The sequence below is a fragment of the Pseudorasbora parva genome, chromosome 15 (assembly GCF_024679245.1).
Source record: "Pseudorasbora parva isolate DD20220531a chromosome 15, ASM2467924v1, whole genome shotgun sequence".
In the NCBI taxonomy this organism is placed as follows: Eukaryota; Metazoa; Chordata; class Actinopteri; order Cypriniformes; family Gobionidae; genus Pseudorasbora; species Pseudorasbora parva.
The window spans coordinates 34,748,215-34,775,341 of record NC_090186.1 but is presented as its reverse complement, the minus strand read 5'-3'; the positions used below and the strand labels follow the sequence as shown (position 1 = coordinate 34,775,341).

The 27,127-nt window shown below is 37.3% G+C and overlaps 2 protein-coding genes across 4 annotated transcripts; one reads left to right on the top strand and one right to left on the bottom strand.

The window, feature by feature from the left end:
* Positions 1-135: 135 nt before the first annotated feature.
* gje1a (gap junction protein epsilon 1a) lies at positions 136-12,885 on the bottom strand. Of its 3 annotated transcripts, none has more exons than XM_067417869.1 (4): positions 12,805-12,885; positions 6,631-6,727; positions 5,593-5,775; positions 136-1,076 (listed from the first exon to the last, which is right to left on the bottom strand). In XM_067417869.1, the coding sequence occupies exons 2-4, from the start codon at positions 6,658-6,660 to the stop codon at positions 675-677; spliced, it is 615 nt and encodes a 204-aa protein (XP_067273970.1). In that variant the 5' UTR covers positions 6,661-6,727; positions 12,805-12,885; the 3' UTR covers positions 136-674. The 3 variants fall into 3 exon arrangements, with proteins under 3 accessions (XP_067273970.1, XP_067273971.1, XP_067273969.1); XM_067417870.1 differs by lacking the exon at positions 12,805-12,885 and adding an exon at positions 6,866-7,024; XM_067417868.1 differs by lacking the exon at positions 12,805-12,885 and having other exon boundaries at positions 6,631-7,024.
* nmbr (neuromedin B receptor) lies at positions 12,377-26,041 on the top strand. Its single transcript, XM_067417867.1, has 3 exons — positions 12,377-12,852; positions 16,825-17,170; positions 22,650-26,041. Exons 1-3 carry the CDS (start codon positions 12,464-12,466, stop codon positions 23,031-23,033), a joined length of 1,119 nt encoding a protein of 372 aa, XP_067273968.1. The 5' UTR covers positions 12,377-12,463; the 3' UTR covers positions 23,034-26,041.
* The last annotated feature ends 1,086 nt before the right edge of the window (positions 26,042-27,127 follow it).

Sequence of the window (27,127 nt, the reverse complement as noted above, 5' to 3'; positions counted from 1 at the left end):
TGCTTGATATAATAAGAATAAATGCATATTTAATTTAATAGGAAAATAATATTTATTATTATTATTTAATTATAATTAAATTATTATTTAATTATTTAAATATGTTTAAAAATAGGAAGATATATAGATGCACATTATAGTTAAGATGGTTTTCTGTCTTGAATTTTAACTCAAAATAAAGGATGTGCTGCCGTGATAATGGGCCATTTGAAATGTTTATGTGCTTTTCTTCTTTTTATTTTTTGAGCAGTGATGAAATATATTGCTCTAGTAAATACTTGCCAGCATTTCAGTCTAGATATTTAAAATGCATCCAAGTTACAGCGAAGCGCAACCGTACAGTGCTCTGCAGTGAAGGGATATATTCATAAAAACTCAGATATGTGGATTCGGACAGCAATTAAATTACCGCACGACCTTGGAGTTTGTCAAGAAACACGGGTGGTGGGAGAAAAACAGACATTCTGGATTCGGGCGGCAATAAAATCACTGACTAGCCTCTGTCAACAAAGAAAATACCTTATGACCCACGAGAAACAATTACCGCCCGAATATGGCTTTTCTGTGTCTACCACCAGAAAGTCCAGAGGTATGTGGGTTTGTGTCCTGTCTGTCGTTCAGAGACCCATTGAAGACATAAGATCGAACATTGTTGAAGCACACGTTCTAAATTCTCAAGACACTGGCTGGTTTAAATAGCCAAGTCTTCGGAACAGAATCTCAAAAATCTCAGCGATACAGAGGAGAATGGTGATGATTGTAAAGGTGTACATTGCACTGAGGAAGATAGTCTTCTCGAAGTGTTCAGGGACCATACATTTTGAGATGTTGAAGATCTTTGCCAGGGCACTGGCATCGCACATATAAATAGGATCAACCAGGAACCCAAAGAGGTGGCTCTGAAGCCAAAATGCTAAAACTTCAAGAATTATTCTCAACAGGACAGAGATGATGTAAAAAACTGTGGACATCAGTCGCTGAAGGATCTCCTCCTGGTCTATATTTTTACAGGCAGCATACAAATGGAACACAGCTCCAGGTACCAAGACAGTGACTAGCTGCAACGCCCAGAATACCTACAAGAAAAAATAAAATTTTAAGTTACTTTGCTGTCTTTAAAATCATCATGAAACGGAAATTGCATTTGTCTTTTCTATTGTGAAGTATATTTGAGTGAAGCAGCTTCTTGGACAAGAAAAAATGTAGGGTGGAGACTGGAGACTACATGTTTTACGTCAGGAAATGATTGATCGTTAGTGTTTGCTATTGCTGTGATGTCATGTTAGTGACAGTTTGTGCCGCCCTCGTGCCAGTAAACACATCATCAAAGAAGAGTGTCGCTGTTTGAGAAGAGTGAGGGGCAGTTATTTTTTTTAAGATTATTAGGGCATATGAATAAAGGAAAAAATAATGATGTGCACAGATAAATCATTTATAATAAATAATAGCCTGACAAGAGAGACCCCATTGGAACACACCATTGGCATGGCTCAATCTGAGGGGCGGGATTCATTTTCAAATTCCTTTCAAATTCCCTCTGCACACAATAGGATAATGCTACAACCAACCAGAGGGCTACCAGTAGTGAGAAAACAATCACAAGTCCCATGCATTTTCCCACCAGTGGAGCTAGTTGAGAGTTTAAACATTTGCAAACGTCAGCAAAACTCTAAACACATCTTCCTTTTTTAAGAATTAATTCAGTGCCGTTATTTGTTAGCAGGGAATTCACGCGGAACCATCGTAACTCGGCCGTCATTATGTTAAGCCCGCCCACCAACTCTATACACGATGTGATTGGCCTGACCAGAGTTTGGTTTTTCCAGCTCACAAGTCTATAGAGAGTTGCTAGACAGCACTTGCTGAAAATTAGATTTGCTGCCGCTAGGGTGCGTCTATATTTCTAGGCTAGATAACAATAATATTAAAATGTATATATATTGGCTGATACCGATATGGTGGCCGATATATTGTGCATCCCTATTAAAGGTGATTATAAGCCATAATACATCTTCACAATCAGTTTATCATATTACTGTAATATAGTTTAACATCCAGCTTTATATTATCTGCTTTCTGGAATATATTTTACAATATAGTAGAGTATTGAACTTAATGATGGATTAAGTTAAATAAGTTCCAAATCTTACAGTTGCATGGCTTGATTAGCCAAAGCTCTTTGGGTTTCCCAGAATTCAGGATTTTTTTCTTTGCAGTAATTCCAATAATTTTTAAGCAATTCAAAATCATAATGATGAACGGTGCACATCTAAATTGACTCAGCTGAAGCAAATAATACATTATTAACCTTAATATTTCGGCCAAAATGTTTTATCAGTCCAATGACGATAACATAAAAAATAAACATATATCGGCCGATTCTTACAGCTTCCACAAATCCAACTTTTGTCTGTTACTTCATGAGTATTTTGCTTAAAACACAAGGTAACAGTTTATTTTAAGGTGACATGGTTTCACGTTACTGCATGTACTTAATATAGTAATAACACTAAATTATGCATAATTACTAGTAACTAACTCTAACCTAAACCGAACCCTAACTATAACTCTATAGTAGGTACATTAAGTTAATTAATATGACTCAGTACTTATTTAAGTAAGTACAATGTAACTATATAAAAAAATAAAAAGTGTAACCAAACACAAAAACAGATTATTAAAGGGATAGTTCACCCAATAATGAATATTACCTTATAATTTACTCACCCTCAAGCCATCCTTGGTGTATAAGACATTCTTCTTAGTTTCAGGCAAATACAATCAGAGTTATATTTAAAATATCCAAGCCTTATAATGACAGTGAATGACAGCCCAAAATTTGAAGCCTAAAAAAGTGCATCCATTAATTATAAAAGATATCCACATGGCCACATGGGTTAATAAAGTTCTTTTGTGAAAGTGAAGTGAAATGAAGCAAAGCGATGCGTTTGTGTAAGAAAAATATCAAAACATATTTAAAACATTATAAAGTAAAATATCTAGTTTCCACCAGACCACCTTCCATATAAAAAAAAAAACTTAACGGATTTGACATTTGACGTTGGACATAGTGTAAGCGTTTAAACTGCGAGAGGCGTTACACTTTCTGCGTAAGTTGTATACGGAAGGCAGTTTCACCGATTGTATTTGTCTAAAAAAGAATGTCACATAGGATGGCTTGAGGGTAAGTAAATCATGGAATAATTTTTAGGTGAACTATCCATTTAAATTAATATGTCCTCCAAATGCCTATATAGGTCGTTTGTCACTTCCTCGAAATATGACCCATAGGAGCGTTTACTTAAGTTGCGCCCCTATCGACAATATTATAATTCATGAAATATGACGCATAGGAGCGTTTTCTAAAGTTGTGCTCCTATTGATAGCAGGACACTTTCATTTTAAAGCATTTTCCCTTTTATCTGCGTAATATTTCAGGTCTTGCATAGCTCAGTTGGTAATGCATTGCACTATACAACAACATGTGATCATGGACTGCATTTATGGACTGCATTTATATAGCGCTTTTATCCAAAGCGCTTTATATTTTTGCCTCACATTCACCCATTCATACATTCATACACCGACGGCGATGTCAGCCATGTAAGGCGCCATCTATTGTCGGGAGCAGCTGGGGTTAGGTGTCTTGCTCATGGACACTTCGACACTTGGTCAGGTGGAACCGGGGATTGAACTACCAACCTTCTGGTTTGTAGACAATCTACATGAACCACTGAGCCACTGCCGCCCCTGATCATGCAATCGTGAGTTTAATCCTAGGGAACACGTGCTCATAAAGTGTATATGCACTATAAATCACTGGGTAGGTTTAGGGATGGGGTGGGTGTAGTTGTAAATTAAAATAAATATTTTTGCTAAATGGAAATTTGACAAATGCTGGTAAAAAGTCCACACATTGCATTAAAATTAACACGCAGTTTGATTGGTAACGACAGTCATACAGACTTAACATGAAACTGTCATTATTTTCACGCCAGCTAGAGGGCGCATGACTGTAATGTAAATATAGGTCGTAATTAGGTGCTTGAAAAATGGTCAACAACAAAACATTGAGCAAGATTAAGATATTGCGCTATTCCTGGTTGTGGAAGAACAAAGTCGCTGCATAAGCTTCCTTTCTGATCCTAATATTAGGAATGAGTGGTTGAACTTTATTTTTAATGAAGTTCCAGCTCACATGGGGAAGACATGTTCACTTCAGTTCACTGTGGATTTGGATCCAACAGGAATGGTGCAACCACAACCAAGCCTGCAGTCTCCCTCTCAGATACTGATGCTGCGTTCACACCGCACGCGAATGACGCGATTCGCGAGAGTGATTTACATGTTAAGTCAATGCAGAGACGCGAATAGGCATTCTGCGGCGCAATTCGCGCGAATAAGGCGGCGCGAATGGCGCGATTCGCGCGAATGAAGCGGCAATGATCACGCGAATTGACCGTTTTGAACGCGTGATTCGCGCGAATAGCTCAAGTTGAAAAATCTGAACTTTGGCGGATATTCGCGCCGCGTTAACCAATGAGGAGCCTGCTTACTGCTGTCACGTGGTGAAGTGACGGATGAAGCTTTCGCACCTCGATTGCCCCCCGGTGACCGGTCCCAGTATAGTCACCACTCTGTGTTTTCTAATGGACGTGAGGCAAAATGAACAATAAAATTACACTTCAAATATTTTTTCCCCAAAGTTAGTTTATGTCATTAAAGGCAGTTATCATCACGATGATTTCATTTCAAGTGTTCGTTTTTAAAATAAGTTTAGTTTTGGTTAGTTATAAAAACGGGGGGTGTGACATCATGACTGACAGCTGAGACTGACGGCTTCTCTGAGTGAAGTTGTCACTGAGGCACTGACTTTTTTCAGAATTTTTGGGAGCAGGCTGGCGCTTTAGCTTTAATTTCTACATTTCCATAACTGTTTATTTCACACCAACATAATTAATTTGCATCTGCGAGAGTGTGGGCTGGCTATTGATATCGCAGCTGTACTTCCTGCTCTACTTCCTGCTCTCTACTGCGCAACTCCGGTCCCGAAATCTCTACTGCGCAGACTCCATTCTTGTTCTGCTATTCTCTCTCTTGACTTGACATCTGAAGGGTGGTGCGCGCGTGCCAAACTTTTATGCATGTGCGCACAGTTCGCGAGTTCTTGCGGGCTATGTGTAATATAAAAATAATAGTCCAATCAATTGCGGGTCGATGAAAAATAAAACATTGTGTTTGTTTGATAAAGACGTTTACGAGCCCTGTGGTCGAGATAATCATTCTGGTTGCCGCTTCTCCCTCATTCTCTCCTCTCAGTGAATTGACAGGGGAGCTTAAGCTCATTAAATATACAAATCTTATCCAATCCTAGCCGTGGGCGTTTACTTCCAAGTCTCCAGTGCGTCACGCCCATCAAAACCCAGCGTTCAGGAGAGAGCCTCAAAACCAGTGTAGAAAATAACTTATTAATCATGATGTTTTTGAATGTAAAAACCACACAAACATCATTAGTTGACCTCAGACAACAATATAAAAAAGGAAAAAAAGGCAGTTCATGACACCTTTAAATCCATATACTTGCACTTTTACCTGAGGTGTTATAGGCCTGAACTGGTTGTAACAGTAAACATTTATTTCCCTTTTGTCCGGATCACAGCTGAAGTGGAGGGCCTCATTGCCATAGACGGCGAATCCAAGGACTCCAAGGAAAAATGTACGCACAGAGCCGAAAAACAGCGTGTGGAACTGGCCTATCACCGTCGGAGGCCTGAGCTGAAACATGCAATGAAGAGATCTTATTAACACGCATTCGGGAAAATCATTTTCAAACACATCAGGTAAAACTTTAGACTGCATACTTACACATCCTTCATAAAAGTTTTTGATGTAGTTTAATGACATAATTTGGTTTCACAGCTCTGCATCATTCTATGGTTGCTTTTTACCATCATTGCCAGTCCTCTGGCCTTGGGCAGAGGCAGATAGCAATTCTGAATCTCAAAATGACCTTTCGCTTTAGAAACCCCTTGTCAATGCAGTCTCTTTTATCCACAGTGCCTTCATCAATTTACTCACAGTGCAAAAAAAAACAAAACAAAACGAAAAATGGGAAAATAACAAAGGCCACGGGACATGTGGTCAGCCCATAGGCTAATCCCCATTTAACCATGTCAGCGAAAAAACTCTTAACAAAAGAGCAGAGCAAACATGACAGTTGCAACAATTGCAATTTTATCACTAGGCAGATGAAATAATGGAAAACAACGATTAACAGATAAAGAAATATACTTGTAATTCCTATGCAGTACTTAAACCGACAATTGGATTCAAGCAAACAATGACTATAGTGGCTTTTGTAAAACAATTTGAAAAATTGTTAAGTAGTGCTATCCTGGGATTTTGATATCCTTAGAAGGGTTTCCAGGCACCTCTAATTTATTTTTAAGAAAATAGTTGTTTAAATAAAAACGGTTTTTATTAATAACGTGTACTATATTATCTACCTGTGATAACAGCTAACAGGCCAACTGGAAGTTTCTCTAGACTTTCCGTTTCCTCTATAAAACAGCACGAGAAAGGTCCACACGGTAAGAAACGCGTTAAATCGTCTTTAAAAAGTCCACACACCAACCGTAATCCAGGCGGAGTGTTGTTCATCCCCCTTCTTAATCAGAACCGAGGTCCTGCTCTCATGTCACTGCGTCCCGAGGGAAAGACAGACCTGCTGGAAAAGTAGCATGTTGGGGGCGCCTTTCTGACGGCAAGCTTTTTCGAGTCATAAACCAAAGAGCAAACAGACAGGCAAGGCATCAAAGAAACGTAGCAAAGAATAGATCATTATGGCCACAGAGATGCTAATTACCGAAATAAGAGTGCTGGGGTCTGGCGGTCATACGGTCACTGCGCACGTGGTGCACACGCAAGCATAGCTGTCAATCAAAGTGATGCTTCTATGACCGACGGTGCCTGATTGTTTGTTAGCTCAGAGATCAATGGCATAATGGAGGACTCCATTATATGATTTTATATTATTAGTATGTTGCCGTTCAGTAGATGTTGTGATGTTTGGGATGGGTTTGTGTATTTACATCGTGTAATGCATAAATCTCGGAGAAAAAAATCTAATAAAATAAGCATGTTTCCTATTTAATTTAAAATACAAGTGCATTGATTTCCCTACCACATCTACTTCAATAAATTACATTAAAATAACGTTTAATCCTTGAATACACATCTAATGAAAAAGGTTTTAAAAAATGTTTATTACATTTTCCATCTCTGGAAAAAGAGTTGTATTAAAGTGAACCTTCAATCCTTGAAAAAGGGGTAGCATAAAGACATTTTCATAAAAACGTGACAAATATGCTTAAGTGCTGAATTTAGATGACGGTGAAGGAAAACAGTCACCTGTGAACGTCAGAAAAACAGCTCAATACATTCTTCTGTATTTTATTATATATATATTTTTATGTCTCGACCTGTTGTTATTGATATTGTTGCGTCATAAATGCCAGCAGATGATCACTAACTGACACTGTCAGTGGCGAATTGTATTCACTTAGCCTACCACATTTAGAAAATAACACACATTTTATTAAATACACAAAAATGCTCCCAGGGTGCAAGTCAAGGTGATAAACCAAGTCAAAAAGATGAATACAGTAGAGCCAGAGTGGCAGTGACTTTTCATTCGTATAGTCTGATCAATATAAATGCTATTTACACTAAGATGTTATTCAGCAACTAGATTTTATTTACACTAAGTGAAAATAACATTTTCTTAGCGATAGATGATATTTAAGTGAAATAGTATACTAAGTTAAACTAATGATGTATTCTATTTACACCATATAAAAGTAGCAGTTCTGTGCAATATGTGTAAATAGCAATTGCAATTTATACTACTTTATTTTGATAGATACATACTTTTTGCACCTCAGTATTGTACATTAACAGAATGCAAAAATACCATGCGTAAATTATCATCTTTATTAAAATTATTAAATGAATGCCGCCTTAATGGGACAATAAAAGCCCTCCCTACACCTACCCCTAACCCTACCCAATAATAATTGTATTATTTTGTAAGCATTTGGTTAGGTGCTTTGCTTAGGTGCTTTAAGTAAATGCCTTTCCGATGTGATTTGTGATGAGAAAAGGGATAAGAGCGAGCTCTGGAAAAGGTGATCCTTAAACCTTCCCCTGATTGTGCCACTGAAGCCATTGAAATACACAGTTTTATACCTGTATTTTTTTATCTTGTTTTGCCAAACCAGACATTGTTAGGCAAAGCTAGTGCAAATAGTACTTGCCAGCAAAGCATGCTGTTTGCACTTGCTGTGAATAGACACTCCGTTATTTTATCCCTATAAGGATGAGAAAGCATCTCTCATGTTTTTGTTAATCTCCAGTGACACTAGCAAATAAAGTCTCCCCCCACAGTTCATGCGGCAGAATTGTGCAAGGGACTGGAGAACTTTTCTCTCTCTTTTTCAAATGCCCGTTTTTCTACTCAAGTTGTCCAGATCCAGTTGGTTTTCTGATTACGTATTTATTGCCTTTCTTCCCTCGGTAAATCCCCCCCTGTGAGTCATAGAAAGGGCATGAAAGAACTCCAGCCATACACCGATAAGGGAGCGTGTGGACAAAAGCTGCACCTGACGAGTCCAGAAACACAATTCCAGTTTGTGCTACTGCATATCATGACAAACATCATTCTTTTATATATTGGGATTGAAGGTTTTTCAGTTAGTTAGACAGACAGACAGACAGACAGACAGACAGACAGACAGACAGACAGACAGACAGACAGACAGATAGACAGATAGATAGATAGATAGATAGATAGATAGATAGATAGATAGATAGATAGATAGATAGATAGATAGATAGATAGATAGATAGACCATGCAAAATGCAAAACTGTGTGGTGTTGTGCTCTGCAACGCTGTACGCATTAAAGTGGTGGCTCTTATGGCAAGCCAATTTCACATTAAAGGGGTCATATGATGCGATTACTTGTTTTCCTTTTTCTTTAGTGTGTTCTTTAGTGTGTTCAAAGTCTCAAATCCAAAGAGAGATTCTTTGTAAAAGTTAAGGATCAGCCATGCATTTCAGAACACTTAAAGGGTTAGTTCACCCAAAAATGTACATTTTCTCATTAAGTACTTGCCCTCATGTCGTTCGACACCCATAAGACCTCCGGTCATCTTCAGGACACAAGTGAAGATATTTTTGTTGAAATCCGATGGCTCAGAAAGTCCTTCATTGACACCAATGTAATTTCCTCTCTCACGAGTCATGACCCATAAAATGCACTAAAGATGTCGCTAAAAGTCCTTCTCACTACAGTGGCTCTACAATCTTTTTCTGAAGCAACGAGAATAGTTTTGTGCGCAAAAAAACAAAAACAAAATAATGACTTATAGTGATGGGCTGATTTCAAAACAAAGCTTCGAACCGTTATGAATTAGTGTATCGAAAGTCATATGATTCCAGCAGTTTGAAAAATATCTTCATCTGTGTCCTGAAGATGAACGGAGGTCTTACGGGACGAACGACATGAGGGTAAGTAATTTTTGGGTGAACTAACTCTTTAATTCAAACATGCCCAAACAAATGTCAGTCTGTGGAGGCAGAGTTTTATAACACTGCCCAATGAAAAGCAAAGAAAGAAGACTTCACTTAGAAAATGTATTGTTGGAGCCGGCACCACCATGTCATGGAGCCAAACTGTCCTTCCAAAAGAGGACCCAATTAGAAAAGAGTGGTTAAGCTTTATTTACAACACTGTTCCAGAACAGTACAACCTAAATGTTCGAATGTGTGCTATGCATTTTTTGGAGGACTGTTTCCAGAACCTGGGAGAGAACAAGGCCTGCTGTGCTCAAAGGCTGATTCTAAAAAGTGGGGCAATTTAAAGGAAGTGTATGTAAAATTGTGGCCAAAACCAGTACTGCAATCACTTTCAAATGACAGTAGAATGGTGTATCCCCTCTCCCCCTCCCCCCTGACTCAAGGTTGCCAGATAGGCTGCGGGATCCAGCAGGAACATTTGTAGCTGCTGCCATGGTAACTAGAGCAGATCTGGCAACCCGGATGGCCGAACACTACTGACTTTGTGATTGGTAGATAGGTGGAGGGTGGAGCTTCAGGCCAAAACATCGACATGTCAAAATCAACATCAGTTGAGGGCTGCAACAACAGCTTTTAAATGAGAATATCCTGGCCGGACTACTGTTGTCAGTGATAGAAGTATTTAAAATGAACATGATTTCTTAATGTCTAGTGACATATCAGGGCCATTTGATGCATAATTTTGTAAATGGAGAAAGTAAAAATCAAAGTGTTTTTAACAAAGTGTAAAAATCAAAGTGTTTCAGAAAGGACAGGCATAGAGGAGGAACAATAATATATGGTGTGCGTAAAATAATGACTTTTTTAAACTAAAAATATGTAAACACTGCATTAAACCAAATACACAAAATAATGTTATTTTTTGAACTGTCATATGACCCCTTTAATTACATTAATATAGCCTGTTTCCACCAGTTTTCTAATGAATCCAAGAGTTAATTTGTCTGGCTGTCACCAGACCAAGCTCAATTTAAAAATGAACATTGGTCTCGGGAGTATGCTATATTTTCTTCTGCACAAGAGGCGTGATAAACAAGCATTATTCGAAGGACTCTAAATGCAATTGGATAGTCCTTCAACCAATCAGTACACAAGAGGTGTGATCAACCAGACGACCTATCTATCTGTCATCGTGTTAAACCCGCCAATAGCGCGGCAGGTGAAAAGTGTAATAGAAGCAGTAAAAAATGAATTTACAGGTTTCCAGACTGAGTTGCAGGGCAAAATTGAATCGCAGACAGATCAGGTTGGGTTTACCCAGTCTAAGAGTTAATAGTAAACCTGGAATGGTTACCAGAATCAACTCGAATATACACGAGAAGGAAGTGTATCCTAGTGATGACTAGTGGCAAAGAATAAATTAATACTATAGAGCTCCTGATGTCACGTGACCCATTCTGTTTACGACGCCATTTTGGCAGGCAAGAACAGCTGCCGCCAGCATGAGTTTCAAGGCAACGGAGTTCACTGCGCACTTAAATTCAAAATACATAGACTTGTAGATAGAAAAACTTAATGGATCATACAGAACATATCTAGGGCTGTTTTTTGTTGTTGTTTTTTTTACCACGACGGTGGTCTAGGGCTGTGCCAGTGTCCGGTGAACATGACAACCGCACCACCGCGGTGGCTGAGTAGCACCGGCAGTGGTCGGCCAAACAATAGTTTTGCTACTGACTATTCAAACGTGACTTTTAAGAACTATAGAGTAGTGTTTGTTTTTTGTTTGTTTGTTTAGTAGTCGTTTTTATGATCCCAAATGCAAATTTACCAATCTGATTAGTTCTGGTACAGTTGCACTGGCAAATTTGATCAATCAGATTGGTCATTTGCATTTTGTTTTTTTTTACCACGACGGTGGTCTAGGGCTGTGCCAGTGTCCGGTGAACATGACAACCGCACCACCGCGGTGGCTGAGTAGCACCGGCAGTGGTCGGCCAAACAATTTTAACAATTTTATATGTAAAAACTGTTTTACGTGAATATTATGACACGAGTGAAGCACAATGCTTTATTTAACAGCGCAGTATTTATTCATTGATCCTTAATTTAGTTTCAAATAGCCTTTCTTGATGTTATACATAAAAGCACTTATGTTATTCACGATTAAGTATTGGGATATTTTTTATCATTATTTACGTGAGGCAAAAGTAACCTCAGTTAAGAGAAGAATAAACTGAAATTCATGGCATTCAACAACTTACTACGATAAAATTATTTCCCATTTGCTTTCTCCCACTTGTTCTGCCATCCTGGTGCACATAAGCTGTCCATCATGTTGAAATAGTAAGGTTTAAACAGTCTGGTTTTAAATGATGTTATAGATACCTATAGTATTTACTATAGTATAATATACTATATTATTGTATTAATATACTATAGTATTAATATAGTATACACCCTAAAAAATAATTCAGCAGCTCAGTAAATATCTCAATTAAATTTAACTTTATTAGCTTAATAAAATCTCTGAATATTACTTTACTATAAATCAACGAGTTAAATGAAAACAATAAAAGAAATTGAAAACTATTATATTAGATTGTTTACTAGTAGTCTGAAATAGGTAGGCTATAAATAACACCAAAACATGTTAGTTAGCTAGTTTAAAAGATTAAATGTTAAATTGGTTTGCCATAGGCTCCCTCTTTACTTGTTCCCGCCTGTCAAAGAAGCCAGTCAACTTTTAGGGACGTGGCTCAAGACATCGCTCATTTCAGCACTAAGTTTGGCGGACAGCACCTCGCTCCCTCCCCAAGCACGGCAACTTTTTCCAGCCATTTGTTCATTTTAAATCCTTTGCTTTCGAACCACTGAAGCGAATATGGATCACACTTTCTCTGAGAATACCTCAGCCTACGAGAACTTCACAGATGACTGGACGTCAGACGGAGGGGAAACGGTACATTTCATCATTCGATGCGTTATCCCGTCGGTCTATATACTTATCATAACGGTTGGTTTACTGGGCAACATCACTCTTGTGAAAATATTCATCACAACCAGCGCAATGCGAAGTGTACCAAACATTTTCATCTCCAGCTTGGCTGTGGGAGATCTTTTGCTTTTGGTCACTTGTGTACCAGTGGACGCGTTTAGGTATTTCTATGAAGAGTGGATTTTTGGAACGGTGGCTTGTAAGATGATCCCAGTGATTCAGCTCACCTCGGTCGGAGTCTCCGTGTTTACTCTCACGGCACTGAGCGCAGACAGGTAAGGAGGGAAAAAATCCTGAATGAACTGCAGTCACTGCCACACTCACTACTGAAGAGGAGGACAATGTTTAACCACTGAAACAAACACGAGAAATGAACAATAAACAACGTGATACCTACAGACTTGATGTATTGTAACACACACACACACACACACACACACACACACACACACACACACACACACACACACACACACACACACACACACACACACACACACACAACAATACATCAAGTCTGTAGTTTGCAACACATTATGTCAGTAGTTTGCAATACATTATAACTCATTAAGCACCTGTAGATGAGAGCAAAAGCAAACTATGTTGATTTACAGAGGAATTCATCTTAATGCTGTAGATATCACATACCGTTTGGCAAACAGCCTGAAGGGATTATGTATTACATTTGATTCATGACTCAGATATATTTCTAAAAAAACAAAAAGAAGCAGTTCATTTCTGACATTACACAAAGTGATGGGGTTGGGTGCGCCTAGAGCAGAGATTTGGACAGATACAGAAAGATTTATTAGGCAGGTTGTTTTCTTACTTTCTGTACGCATATTAGTTTGAAGCCTGGAAGTCATCTGTACAGCCTACCGAAGACATTATTATTCTGATTTACTCACACCGCAGTGGATTTTATTATAGAAACACAGCATTTTCATAACCAAATTGGACCACGGCTGCTGTTAATAACAGAGACATCATTACAGCCAAAAGAGGTGGATTTGGGATAAGGCTTAGGAGAAATGATTGTCCATTAAAAACAAAAACAAACAAAAAAACCATCATGCATAATTGACAAATAGGCCTATTCCTTCACATTAATTTGAACTGAAAGGAGTATCTTCAGACTTCAATGTTCTCATTAGTAGATTGCATGCATTGCTTCAAATTCTAAATGATGATTGACGACTTAATATAACTGTTTTAATAATTAGCAAGCTAGTTTCTGTCTGCATTAGGGCATTCATAAGAGCATTACAAATTTGGCTGAGGATCCGCAGTGAAGGAGACAAATGTCCACTCCGTTTCACTCTTGTCTTATCCTTCATTTTTGTCTTGGTGCTTGAGGGCCCCAGCTAAAGGTGATGACCTTTCCTAGGTCGATTTGTTGCTCTGTCTGTTTGTTGTTTGGAGCACCTGAAAGTTCATTTGTGCCACAGTGATTATGCCACCACCCTGGGGTCTAAGCAGAGCTCATTTAATGCCATTGATTTGTAGGCTGCACTAAGAGTTCCGTTCCCTAAAACGACAATCGTGATGCAAAATGTAGTCAATCTACAGCTACTTGTGATAATGAATCTCCTGGCAAAATGAATTCAGTCTAAAATTGTAGATTTGAGAGTCTTCTCCCCGAGGAAAGGAGCGCATGTGCATTGGCTGGCTTGCCGGAATATACAGTACAATACAGTACAAGCAACAGAAAACAGCCAGACGATTGTTCTGATTAGCACTTACTCAACATTCACAGTCATGCGTGAAATAAAATGAAGTTCATTTGCATGTTAGTCGGTTCATACTGTACGTTCAACTCGGTCTTGTTTACTCAGGGAGAAATCAAGCTGTGATTGTGGCGTTCCCCAGCTAACCCATGCCTCAGGCAGGGCAATCTGTGTTCATTGAGAGAGGAAAAAGCCACCCCGGGGCAGTAAAACCTGGTGGAGGAGAGAAGTCGGGGCGTGGATGCTGTCATATGAGATTTCCATTTACCTTAGAGATGATTGCAGCAGAATGTCTAAAGGACACTGTCAAACGGATCAAAACCGTGCCGGTTTGACAAAAGCAGAAAACTGACAATTTCCTTGGAACAAAAGCAACCAATTTTCCGCCATGAATTTTCTCTATTGATTTTTGTTTACTTTATTTCGTTTGTAGGCGTTGCAGCTGAGGCAGAATTTTGGAAAGATGTGCACAGGAAATATCGTATTTCCTATAGGACAGCTTTTCTTTTGGGAGAAAAACATTAGATGAATCATTTATGACTTTGACCATGTAGTTTTAGACTTCATATGGCTAAGCCCCAGTGTAAATCTTAAGGTGTTTAAAATAATCATTTGCCCAGCATTTTTGCCATATTTTAATGTTAATTAAAGGGTTAGTTCAACCAAAAATTCTGTCATTAATTACTCACCCTCATGTTCCAAACCTGTAAGGCCTCCGTTCATCTTTGGAATACAGATTAAAGGGTTAGTTCAGCCAAAAAGGAAATTTCTTTCATTAATGACTCACCCCAATGTCGTTCCACGCCGGTAAGACCTCTGTTCATCCTCGGAACACAGTTTAAGATATTTTCGATTTAGTCCAAGGGCTTTCTGTCCTTTGAATGTAAGTGTATGCCCACTTGCTGTCCACGTCCAGAAGGTAATGAAACCATCATCAAAGTAGTCCATATGTGACATCAGTTGGTTAGTTAGACTCTTTTGAAGCGTCGACAATACATTTTGATCCAAAAATAACAAAAAATACGACTTTATTCTGCATTGTCTTCTCTTCCGCGTTTGTTTTCAAACCTCAAATAAAGATTCAAACAGTTGCGAATCAGCAGATTGATTTGTGATTCATATCGCCAATGTTACGTGATTTCAGCAGTTTGCCAGTTTGACACACAATCCGAATCATGATTCGTGACCGTCTGATTCTTTATTTGAGGAACACGGAAGAGAAGACAATGCTGAATAAAGTCGTATTTTTTGTTATTTTTGGACCAAAATGTATTGTCGACGCTTCAAAAGAGTCTAACTAACCAACTTTGATGATGTTTTCATTGCCTTCTGGACGTGGACAGCAAGTGGGCATACACTTACATTCAAAGGACAGAAAGCCCTCGGACTAAATCTAAAATATCTTAAACTGTGTTCCGAGGATGAACAGAGGTCTTACGGGTGTGGAACGACTTTGGGGTGAGTCATTCATGAAAGAAATTTCATTTTTGGGTGAACTAACTCTTTAAGATGTTTCTGATGAAATCCAAGAGCTTTCTGAACCAGCCATAGGCAGCAACATGGCCCTGAAAGGTAGTAAAGACATTGTTAAAATAGTCGTGTGAATACAGCAGTTCAACCTTAATGTCACGAAACCATGACTTTATTCAACAATCTCTTCAATACCATTTTCCTAGGCTATTCAAGTAATAAAAAAAGTTCCTCCAGGTTTTACGACAGAACGCCGCCTCATTATTGGCTAGTTCCTCTTGCAGTTTCGTGGTGGTCACATGAACAACATCAGCCAATGGGGAGTCGGCATTCTGGCGTAGAACCTTGAATCGCTGTACCGTGTTTATTACGTCCACAGCGTAGGAAACTGACACAGATGACAAGAAATTGTTAAATAAAGTGTATGTTTTAGGTTTTGTGTTGCTTCATAACATTAAGGTTGAACCACTGTAGTCACACAGACTATTTGAACAATGTCTTTACTACCTTTCTCGGTCTGCCTTTGGATGGTTCAGAAAGCTCTCGGATTTCATTAAAAATATCTTCATTTGTTCATGTTCCAAAGATGATCAAAGGTCTTACGGGTTTGGAAAGACATGAGGGTGAATAATTAATGACAGAATTTTCATTTTTGGTTTTGCCTTTACATTTTAAATACAGTATACTGTATATGCAAATTCACAGAGTGTGTAAGGCTGTCTTAAATGTATAATCAAACTGTCACATAATAAGAGATATGTGTGCCTGTACGACGACATACAGCAGTCATTTTATTACCATGGACCAGTCACGGAATGAAACTGAATAGAAAATTGAGATGTAACAGTTCAAATGCATACACACATCCTTCTGTAGAATTACCAACCTCAGCACAGAATCAAATCTGACTTCAGAAAAGAACACAGCGTTTCCCCTCAAGCTATGATAAATTGATGAAAAACAAGGCAATTGTCTCTTCCATCCATTTTCAACCTGGATGAAAACACAGTTATCTGTGTGCTGACAATTCTTCCCATATGTTTCTCTTAGACACAAAGCTATCGTGAATCCCATGGACATCCAGACCTCCAGCGCAGTGTTCTGGACCTGCTTGAAGGCCATCACTATATGGGTTGTCTCAGTGCTGCTGGCTATCCCTGAGGCGGTCTTTTCACAGGTGGTTCATATGCCAGACAAGAACATGACGTTCACCGCTTGTGTGCCATATCCACTCTCCAACGAGATGCATCCCAAGATTCACTCAATTATGATATTCCTTGTCTACTTCCTCATCCCTCTGAGCATTATCTCTGTTTACTACTACCACATCGCGAGGACACTTATCAAGAGTGCTCATGATATGCCAGGTGAGATTAGTGAGCACTCCAAAAGACAGGTAAGAGCTTCCAGAGGAAGAGCGTTAAGCTCACATGGTTGAATTTATGTATCTTTTACTTTGAATTTGCTAATACATTTTACAAATAAATGCAAAGAAATAACATAACCCACTGACTGACAAGTACAATTTTTTAAGTAAAAATAAAGGTCTTGTAAAACATGGTCCAGTAATTTTCTTCGAAAAATGTGTCAGTTAAGGTTACAGTTTACAGTTACAGGTTACAGTTTTCGGTAAACAGGTTACAGTTTTTCTCAATCGCTTTTGCGCCATAATTTTTTCTCTCTCTCAAAACAACAAGATCATACCTCTAAACAATTAGTTTCCTGTTCACATCAGATTAGAATTTCTTATTGATTTAAGAAAATTGCATTTTTGAGGAACATCACAAACCTGAACAGTAGCAGCAACATCAGTACTTACTCATTTGTATTTATACAGTACATTTATTTTTGTAGAAGTGTGTTGCGTGTAAGCTGAAAATTCCTGTCATGGAAGACATGTATACAGATATTTATTATACTTAACAAAAGAAGACATGGACCCACTTATATTAGGTGGCCGTAACTTGATAGTTCACTCAAAAATGAAAATGTGTCGTTTATCTGCTTAAAGGGATAGTTCACTTTGAAATTAAATTTTGATATGTTTTAGCTTACCTCATGGGCATCCGAGATGTAGGAGTATTTGTTTCCCCAATAGTTTTAATTTTGATCATTTTAAGTCAAACCGTTCTTGTCTGTGCCTCACATAATGCAGGTCTATGGTCACCACCTCAAAGAGCATACACAGAGAAGTCCAAATTAAACAATCCCCCATCGTAAGTACACACTGATGACCTAAGACACGAAACGAGCGGTTAGTGTGAGAAAATGAACAGTATTTATATCGTTTTTACCTCTTGTACACCACTACGTCCGACTGATCCGAGGGCACGCGTGCGTGTTTCCTGTTGTGACATTCGCGCGTTCTGGTCTGCACAAGCGCGGAAAGCGCCGGAAGTGGACCTCTCGCGCGTGTACGTCTCTCATTGTTTACACAGAAATTTGGGAAGTGTTACCTTTCACTGTGAAGATCTAAACATATTTAGACGTACAGGACATCGCAGTGGAAGAAGATTTCGATATATTAACAGACAACGTTGAATTTTTTTCACAACCATATTTATTTGAAGCAGAATACACTGATCAAGGATGTGATACAACTTCCGGCACTTTAAGCGCTTGTTTAGACTAAAGCCAGAACGAGCGAATGTCACAACAGGAAACACGCACGCGTGCCCTCGGATCAGTCGGACGTAGTGGTGTACAAGAGGTAAAAACGATATAAATACTGTTAGTTTTCTCACACAAACCGCTCGTTTCGTGTCTTAGGCCATCAGTGTGTACTTACGATGGGGGATTGTTTAATTTGAACTTCTCTGTGTATGCTCTTTGAGGTGGTGACCATAGACCTGCATTATGTGAGGCACAGACAAGAACGGTTTGACCTAAAATGATCAAAATTGAAACTACTGGGGAAACAAATACTCCTACATCTCGGATGCCCATGAGGTAAGCTAACACATATCAACATTTAAATTCAAAGTGAACTATCCCTTTAATCTCAGGGCATCCAAGATATAAGTGACTTTGTGTCTTGAGTTTAACACAAATTAAGATTTTTAACTCCAACTGTTGCAGTCTGTCAGTTGTATAATACATATGAATGGTAACAAAATCTATGAGAGTAAAAAAAAACATGCACACAAATCCATATTAAACTCTTCAGCTCATGACAACACATTGATGTCTTTAGACACAAAACAATCGTTTTTTGCGAGAAACCTAACAATATTTATATAATTATATAATTTATAACCTCTAATACACCACTATGTCCTACCTCTAATATACCACTAATGTACTTCAGTGCCCAATCACTTCCGGTAAGTGAGGTCAACATGATATGTCGTAGAGATTTTGTTGTAGACTTGCTAAAACTACACCAGATCATGTACACTGACCAACTGGAACAGCTAACTGGCTGTTGGACATAGTGGCGAATTAGAGGTAATACAATATATAAATAATGTTTGGTTTTTCACACAAACCGATCGTTTCGTGTCTTAAGACATCAATGTGTTGTCATGAGGTGAAGGGTTTATTATGGATTTGTATGTGCATGTTTCTTTTTTTACTCTCATAGTTGTCATGTGTTACCATTCACATGCATTACACGACTGACAGACTGCAACGGTTGGAGTTAAACATCTTCATTAGTGTTCTACTGATTAAAACAAAGTCTCCTATATATTGGATGCCCTGGGGGTAAGCAGATAAACTTCACATTTTCATTTTCGGGTGATCTATCCCTTTAAGCTTACATGTAACACATTTCTTAAAAAATAAATGCACTGTATAAATACAAATGTTCCTTTTCTTTTTACGGTCTACATTGTTGACTTTTCCCAGTCAATTTTTACCTATATTGTCTGAATCTGTATTTACAGTAAAAAGCTCTGTGATACACAAGCGCATTCAGCTAGACAAAACTGACATTGATGTAGAAAGCTGTTAGTGTCAACAAAAAGAACATTTTGTATATAACAATTATGTCCATGGTGAAAAAACATCCAAACATTTTCACCAGTGTGACTCACAAGTTGACAAAAATAAAGGTTTTCTTTTGGTGGGATTGGTGGGAACTTACTGACACAATAACTAGGTTTTAAAAAAAGTTTTGGGTGAGTAGCTACATTTTGCTGACATGCAATTGAGTTCTGATGTTCCAGCAAACAGTTATGACAATTTAGCTTACAGTTTAGAGAATGTTAAGAGCCATTGAGAAAAACTGTTACATTCTCAACTGTTTGCTAATTCATCTTTTAATTTTCAATCATTTAATTTCACTATGGAAAGGTCTGCACATTTTTGTTGACAGTAACTGCTTTCTATTCTACAGAAGAATGTTAGCTCTGTCTAGCTGAATGCTATTGTGTCACATTGACATTTTTAATTACAGATTCAGACAGCAGGTAACAATTGACTGGGAAAAGTCAATACAGTAGTATACATACACACAAAAAAGAACATTTGCATTTATACAGTACTTTTTTGTTGCATTGTGTTACATGTAAACTGAAAATCCACAGTTTGTTCATTTTTATACACCCCATTACGTCTTTGTCTAACATATCTTCTTGCATTATCATCCTATTGCTCTTCCATTACAAGAATGTTCAGCTTACATGTAATGTACACACACACACACGTTTGTTTTTGTGACATATGGGGACATTCCATAGGCGTAATGGTTTTTATACTGTACAAACCGTACTATCTATCCCCTTACACTGCCCCTGCCCCTAAACCTACCCATCACAGAAAACATTCTGCATTTTTACTTTTTTTACTCATTTACTTTCTCATGAGAAAAACTCATCCTGTATGAGTTATAAGCATTGTGAAAAGTGGGGACATGGCCAATGTCCTCATATTTCACCCTCTCCTTGTCATACCTACGTCATGTCATTATACACATTTGTGTCCTCATATGTAACCCCCCCCCCCCCAACAGCATGAATGGATCATTTTGCATGTGATGGATCACACAATAAAATAATATTCAGAAGTTGTGAAGAGATTGACGTCAAAACATGCAGTTTACTTAATTCAATATGAAATTAAAATCTTATGAGATTAAGAAACTATTTGTTATAGATCCAAACTTAAACGAAATAAAATTCTCCAGCCAAAGCGATTGAGGGAAAACTCATTTTATCCCTGCATGCAGTTTTGCAATTCAGGGATTGAATCACATATAACCCTTACTTTTTATTTACAATTATATGTCGATTTGCAGTAACTGCTGTTCTAAATGGTATTGGCCCTTTTATAATGATATACAACAAGATTTCTTCCCCAAGAGCCAAACCATAAACATTTTAAGAGAAAGTATATAATGCTGAACAGCTGAACTGAGGGACACTCTTCACAAAATGCTCCCTTGACAGTTTTTGAGACAGGGCACTTTATCTTTCTCTAGGCTGTGAATCATCAGTTAAACATTGTGCCAAGGGTCCTTAAGGATGACAGATATTCTTGTTAATATTCTCTTTTAGCAGCTGTTTCAAGGCAGCTAACTTTTTTGCTCCCGCTTGCCCATGATAATACAATATATCATCCCAGTTGAAGTTTACCATTGGACTTATCTCTTTTGGTTATGAGTAATTATGCATTTCGAGAGACAAAACATCATTCTTGTTCATCTATCCCTGAATGGCATGAATAGCTTATTAGGATGTAATCGCTCGTATTTTACTGAATGCGCATCATTGAACAGTGGAAATTTTGTATTATTGCAGAATCTCATGAGCCATCTGATGATAATAATAATATTAAAAAAACATACTTGAAGGGATAATGCTGACATTATTTACTCACCTTCACATTGTTCTAAATGTGTGACTTTAACCTATTGTGTGGAAAACAAAAATAAGATTTAATAATAAATTAATTTAAATGAATAAGATTAATTTAAAGCGCAAAACAACAAACACTACCAGCAACAACCAAAAAATTATCTTTAAAAAAAAAAAAGTAAAACAGTAATATTGTAAAATATTATTACAGTTTAAAACAACTGTTTTCTGTTTTAATATATTTAAAAATGTAATGTATTATTATTTACTCCAGTCTTTAGTATCACATGTGAACACTACCATTCAAAAGTGTGGGGTACTTGCTTTGGTAGACAAGTGTGGAGAGAAAATTGCATGCATATCGCTGTTCACACTAATATTTAGTTTTCATCTAAAGTTTAATTTTGTATTTTTGCTTGAAAGTAAACCGTGGCTATTTGTTGTTATGACTGCATCTCAGTGCACGCTTTATGGACAACACTTCCTCCGCCAACCTCAACGGGCTGAAGAGAGTTTTAAAGAAGATGGCATCAGCATTATGTTACCAGTAAAAAGTGGCCTGCATTAGTTTTAATATATCTAGTCAGTGACAGTAAAATAATTCTGTATTTTCAGCTTCAGAATAATGACATTTTTTATTCCATTGTCACCATTGTGTTAAACTTCGATTTGTCTTGGAGTGTCACAATAATATCATATTGTGAGTTCAGTATCATGATATGTATCGAATCGTAACATGAGGGTATCGTTATACCCCTAATGATGCTGAAATTTCAGCTTTTACAATAGTAACATTTTGTATTATTATTATTATTTATTTAAATGAATGCAGCCTTGCTGAGCTCAAGAGACGCCTTTCAAAATGAATAAAAAATCGTAATGGTTCTAAACTTTTGACCGATAAATGAAACATAAATTGTTAACCAGAACACCTGCATTTACTGGGTTCAGAGTCAGGCTAGAAGATGTTACTGCAGAACTTGCATGCATTTGTATTGACCTCATCCTTATCTAAAATGCACCTCATGCTTTATTGAGTGGTCTTATCTGTCAACTTTTCTCCTTCTCTTTTCTGAGACGGAAACGAGAAAGCGTCTAGCCAAGATCGTTCTGGTGTTCGTGGGCCTCTTCGCGCTGTGCTGGTTCCCCAACCACGTTCTCTACATGTACCGCTCCTTCAACTATCGGCAGATCGACTCTTCGCTGTCACATCTCATCATCACGCTTGTGGCGCGAGTGTTGAGTTTCTCTAGCTCCTGCATGAACCCGTTTGCCCTGTACCTGCTGAGCGAGAGCTTCAGAAGGCATTTCAACAACCAGCTGCTGTGCAGGCAGCGCAAATACCAAGAGCGCAACACCAGCTACCTTCAGAGCACCTCTGCTATCCGCATGACCTCCATCAGGAAGAGCGCACCCGCCGTGGCCAACGGGCATGGACAAAAAACGGGAGTCTGCATTTAGCAGCTGTTTTCCAAATCATAAGGGTTGGTGACTCTCATCTAGGTTCAATTGAAGTGTTTGGTGACCCAGCTGGGTAAATGGGTGGTTATTGAAGCAGGGAATACAAAAGGATTACTCTAGTAAATATTGCATGCTTGTTTTTCCCAACCTTTGCAGCGTCGCTTGAGCCCCGGAATGAAATTTGCTTTATTTTTGAAACATTATTCTTATTGCAAACAGAAAGGAATGGATATCCCGCTGATAACCCAAGACTTATTCTATTTCTCCTCAGGCAAAACACAATTTCTGCCTGTATAAAATAACAGATCTGTACAAAAGATTGAACTAAAGTCTCCATTGTTGTATAATGACAGGTTTGCTTTTTAGCTCAATCATAATTTCTTATTTTTTTCATCCAGTCAAATGATGAAAATTAAACTTTAATTGATGGAAAGTGCACTTAATACAGTAAATGAATGTTTGGTAAAGCAGTTTTGATTTCTCCAGGAGGACAAACGTATTATAGAGATATCACTGAAATCATTTATATTGCCTACGGACGCATTCTATTTCTCAGACGTGGACAATATATTCTCAATATATTCAATTTGGGAGTGACAGGAGCATATACATGGCTCTTTCCAGTGAATGTTAATGTCTACTATGATAGATCAGACAGGTCACACACTCAAGGGTAAACTGTGGTGATTAGATTAATATATGCATAACCAGATTAGGATTCAACATGAATATAAATTTCTCAGACACGTTCCCCTGTACCTTCCGATATAAGAGTCATAAGAATGCCAAGATCATCTAATATCAATAACGCATGCTGTTTATCATTCTTAGATTCACCAGCATTTTCCTGTTTGGAGTGCTTTGTTTCTACATCTAATTGTGCAAAACTAATAATCATACAGTTGTGAGGTGTAAATATTACCTAAACTGTAGAGACTGTCATCAGGAAATTGGAGCTAGTCACATTTCGAGCCTTTCATGAGGTCCCAAACCTGCAAGAATAAAACCCCACATGACAAGACATTCATTTTTTTGTTGCTGCCCTAAACGAAGAGTTCAATTAGCTTTTTGTGATCTTGCGGTCCTTTACTAAAGCACTTTTACTCAAAACATAGGCAACTACACACATTTTACTGCTCACAATTTCATTCAGACCTTTAATTTATAAATCATTTGTCATCATAATAGGCCTACATTTTGGTCTCTCTCACTGAACAAGTCACATCACGTTTTAAAGAATCTTAATTAACTTTTCTTTAAAACAATGAAATTCATTTGAATGGAAAATATAATTATTTATAACTAATTGCAATCATTTATCCTTGTAAAGAGACCTCTTTTCAGTCCCCTCAACACAGAATCTTTGACTTTAAGCAGTGCGTTTAAATTATGCTGGAAATTATCACGACTTGCCTGACACTTGTGTCAAGTAAAATAATAAGTCAGAAGTAATACATATCTGTTGTCCTATACCTTCTTTCAAAGTAAAGACATAAAATTAGATGAAAAAAGTTTGAGCATAAAAGTTACTTTAATGAGAAAATGTCATCTGGTTCTACAGGTTTTATTTTTCTTTTACTTTTATATAAAGAGTACAATTAAATGTTGAAAATTTTCACTCAAGTGCATGTTTCTGAATAAGGACTTTGACTTGAAAGTTGAAAATTACTCCACAATTTACTCACCCTCAAGCCATCCTAGGTGTATATGACATTCTTCTTTCAGACAAATACAGTCAGAGTTATATCAAAAAATGTACTGGCTCACTGAAACTGGCTCACTTGTAATAGTGAATGGCAGCACAATCCATCATCCATCCACGGGGGTGTTATAAAGTTATATAAAGGGGATTAATAGAGCTCTTTTTAAGTGAATTGATGAGTTTGTGTAAGAAAAATATCCATATTTATACTTGATAAAAACCATACCACCTTCCATATTCAACTTACAAAGAAAATGTAGCGCCTTTCTCATTTCGAAATGCTTATGTTACGTCCAACATCACACAACACGTCAGTTAGGCTTTTTCCGTAAATGTAATATGGAAACTGGTCATGGGGAAGCTAGCTATTTTACTTTTATAAAGTTTTAAATATGGATATTTTTCTCCAAAACCCATCGATTCGCTTCAGAAGGCCTTAATTAAACCCCGGAGGCGTATGGATCACTTTTTTAATGGATAGATGCACTTTTTTGGGCTTAAAATTTTGGGCTCCCATTTACTGACATTACAAAGCTTCATTGAGCCAGTACATTTTTTTTATATATGTAACTCCGACTGTATTCGCCTGAAAGAAGAATGTCATTGACACCTTGGATGACTTGAAGGTAAGTAAGTAAACCATGGGGTAATTCAACTTTTTGGGTGAACTATCCCTTTAAGTAAAATTTCATCTTTACAATCTCTACAATAAAACAGCAGCACAAAACACAGTAAAAAGCATTATTAGAGCATAATGAAGTGGATTGAAAAGACACGTCAAACTTAACTCAGGAATCGATTGAGACTGTTCCACAGAAGCAGGATCTAAATGTAATTCGGAAAGATTGATTAAACAGGCACACTACCCATTTCCCATCTACTTTATTGGGATTTCACTCTGAGAGTAAATTAAACACATGGATTCAATTAAACAGTGGTCTTTTATTGGATCAAGAAAAGTTCAACCAAATAGGTTAATTATATCTTTAAGGATGTAAAAAAAAACAAAAAAACGGTAAAAGGATGAGTATAATCCAAAAAGTATTTGCATTTCCAAAAAATAATAGTATTTCCACAGCACTTTCTGAGCTACAGTATATAGGCGGTATATCTATAGTAAGTATATCTACTTACTGTACATTCATTATGTTGGCCTTTTCGGCTTACAGAGATTAATGCGATTTGGAATTTCAACATTAAACAATAAGTTCGGAACTTACTGATGTAAACAGTTCTAGTTACAGTAATTTATACAGTATGTAAATGATATGCATCACAGCCATCAACTCAAAACACAAAGCATAATCTGCTCAAGTTTATCTGATCTACAGTATGTAATGCAGTAATGACAATTCAGACATGCATGTTGACCACAGCAAGGTCATGGATTCTTAAACTTTTAATTAAAACATAAGAGCCAAAACTCAATCAAGCTGGGATGAAATGATTGAATACACCATACTTAAATGTATTTACTTTAAAATTGTTCATTTGAGTTTATATTTTAAACAATTATATCCAGCATATGATGAAACCTCAGTTGTGCTTACAACGTGCATGTTTCATTGCCACATTATAAAATATTCCACAATATTTTGCAAAAAAATTTCCTCATGGGACCATACATGAATGAATAAATATGAACGAATTCGCCATGTAATGGTTCAATGTTTTGAAATATTACAAGTCAGTTTTAAGTAAACTGTTATGCATTCAGATGTATTTTAGTGTTTTAAAAAAAAATATTATTTCAACGTATTTGTTTTGTTTCAACGTATATGTGATTTTTGTTTTTACTGTATTATTTGTGAGACATAAATTGTTCAATAACGTCAATCAAGATGTGTTAAGTTATTAAAGAATTAAAATTAAACTGATTTTTGGACTTAAGTCTATAAATGTTTTATGAACCCGTGCAGAAACCAGAAACTGGAAGATGCAAAAGACATATTTATTTATAGGCACTGTTAATTTCGCTAAGCAACCGCAGTGCAAATTCTGTCTATTTTTAAGGACCATAATCTGTTTATTCAGATAAAGTTAACCTTATTATCGTCATAACATTGCTGGATGAGTCACAGCGCAAAACATTTGAAAGTCAGATGTAGCTGAAGAATTTTTTTGACGTTTTATCACAGTCTCCCAGATTGCTATTGCATTTTTTCCCTTTATTTGTCACAGAGCAAGTGGAAGGAAAATAACTGTCAATAATTATATATTAAATATGAATCAGTAAAAAAAAAAAGAAAAAAAAAAGGGACAGTTATGCTGGACTGCACTGGTCTTGAAAACTCCCATAAGGCTGCAAGATGTGGAGGTTTTTCATATAATATTGTGCATCATCAGTCAAACCTCAGAAAACAAGATGCTACATGTTAGCAGAGTTGATTAT

Excerpts from the sequence above, each read along its gene's own strand:
- gje1a (XM_067417869.1), bottom strand. The coding sequence starts at position 6,660 with ATGAACAACACTCCGCCTGGATTACGGTTG. Across the intron at positions 5,776-6,630 it reads CTCCGCCTGGATTACGGTTG|CTCAGGCCTCCGACGGTGAT; the intron begins GTGTGTGGACTT and ends TGCATGTTTCAG. Across the intron at positions 1,077-5,592 it reads TCAGGCCTATAACACCTCAG|GTATTCTGGGCGTTGCAGCT; the intron begins GTAAAAGTGCAA and ends TTTTTCTTGTAG.
- nmbr (XM_067417867.1), top strand. The coding sequence starts at position 12,464 with ATGGATCACACTTTCTCTGAGAATACCTCAGCCTACGAGAACTTCACA. Across the intron at positions 12,853-16,824 it reads ACGGCACTGAGCGCAGACAG|ACACAAAGCTATCGTGAATC; the intron begins GTAAGGAGGGAA and ends TGTTTCTCTTAG. Across the intron at positions 17,171-22,649 it reads GTGAGCACTCCAAAAGACAG|ACGGAAACGAGAAAGCGTCT; the intron begins GTAAGAGCTTCC and ends CTCTTTTCTGAG.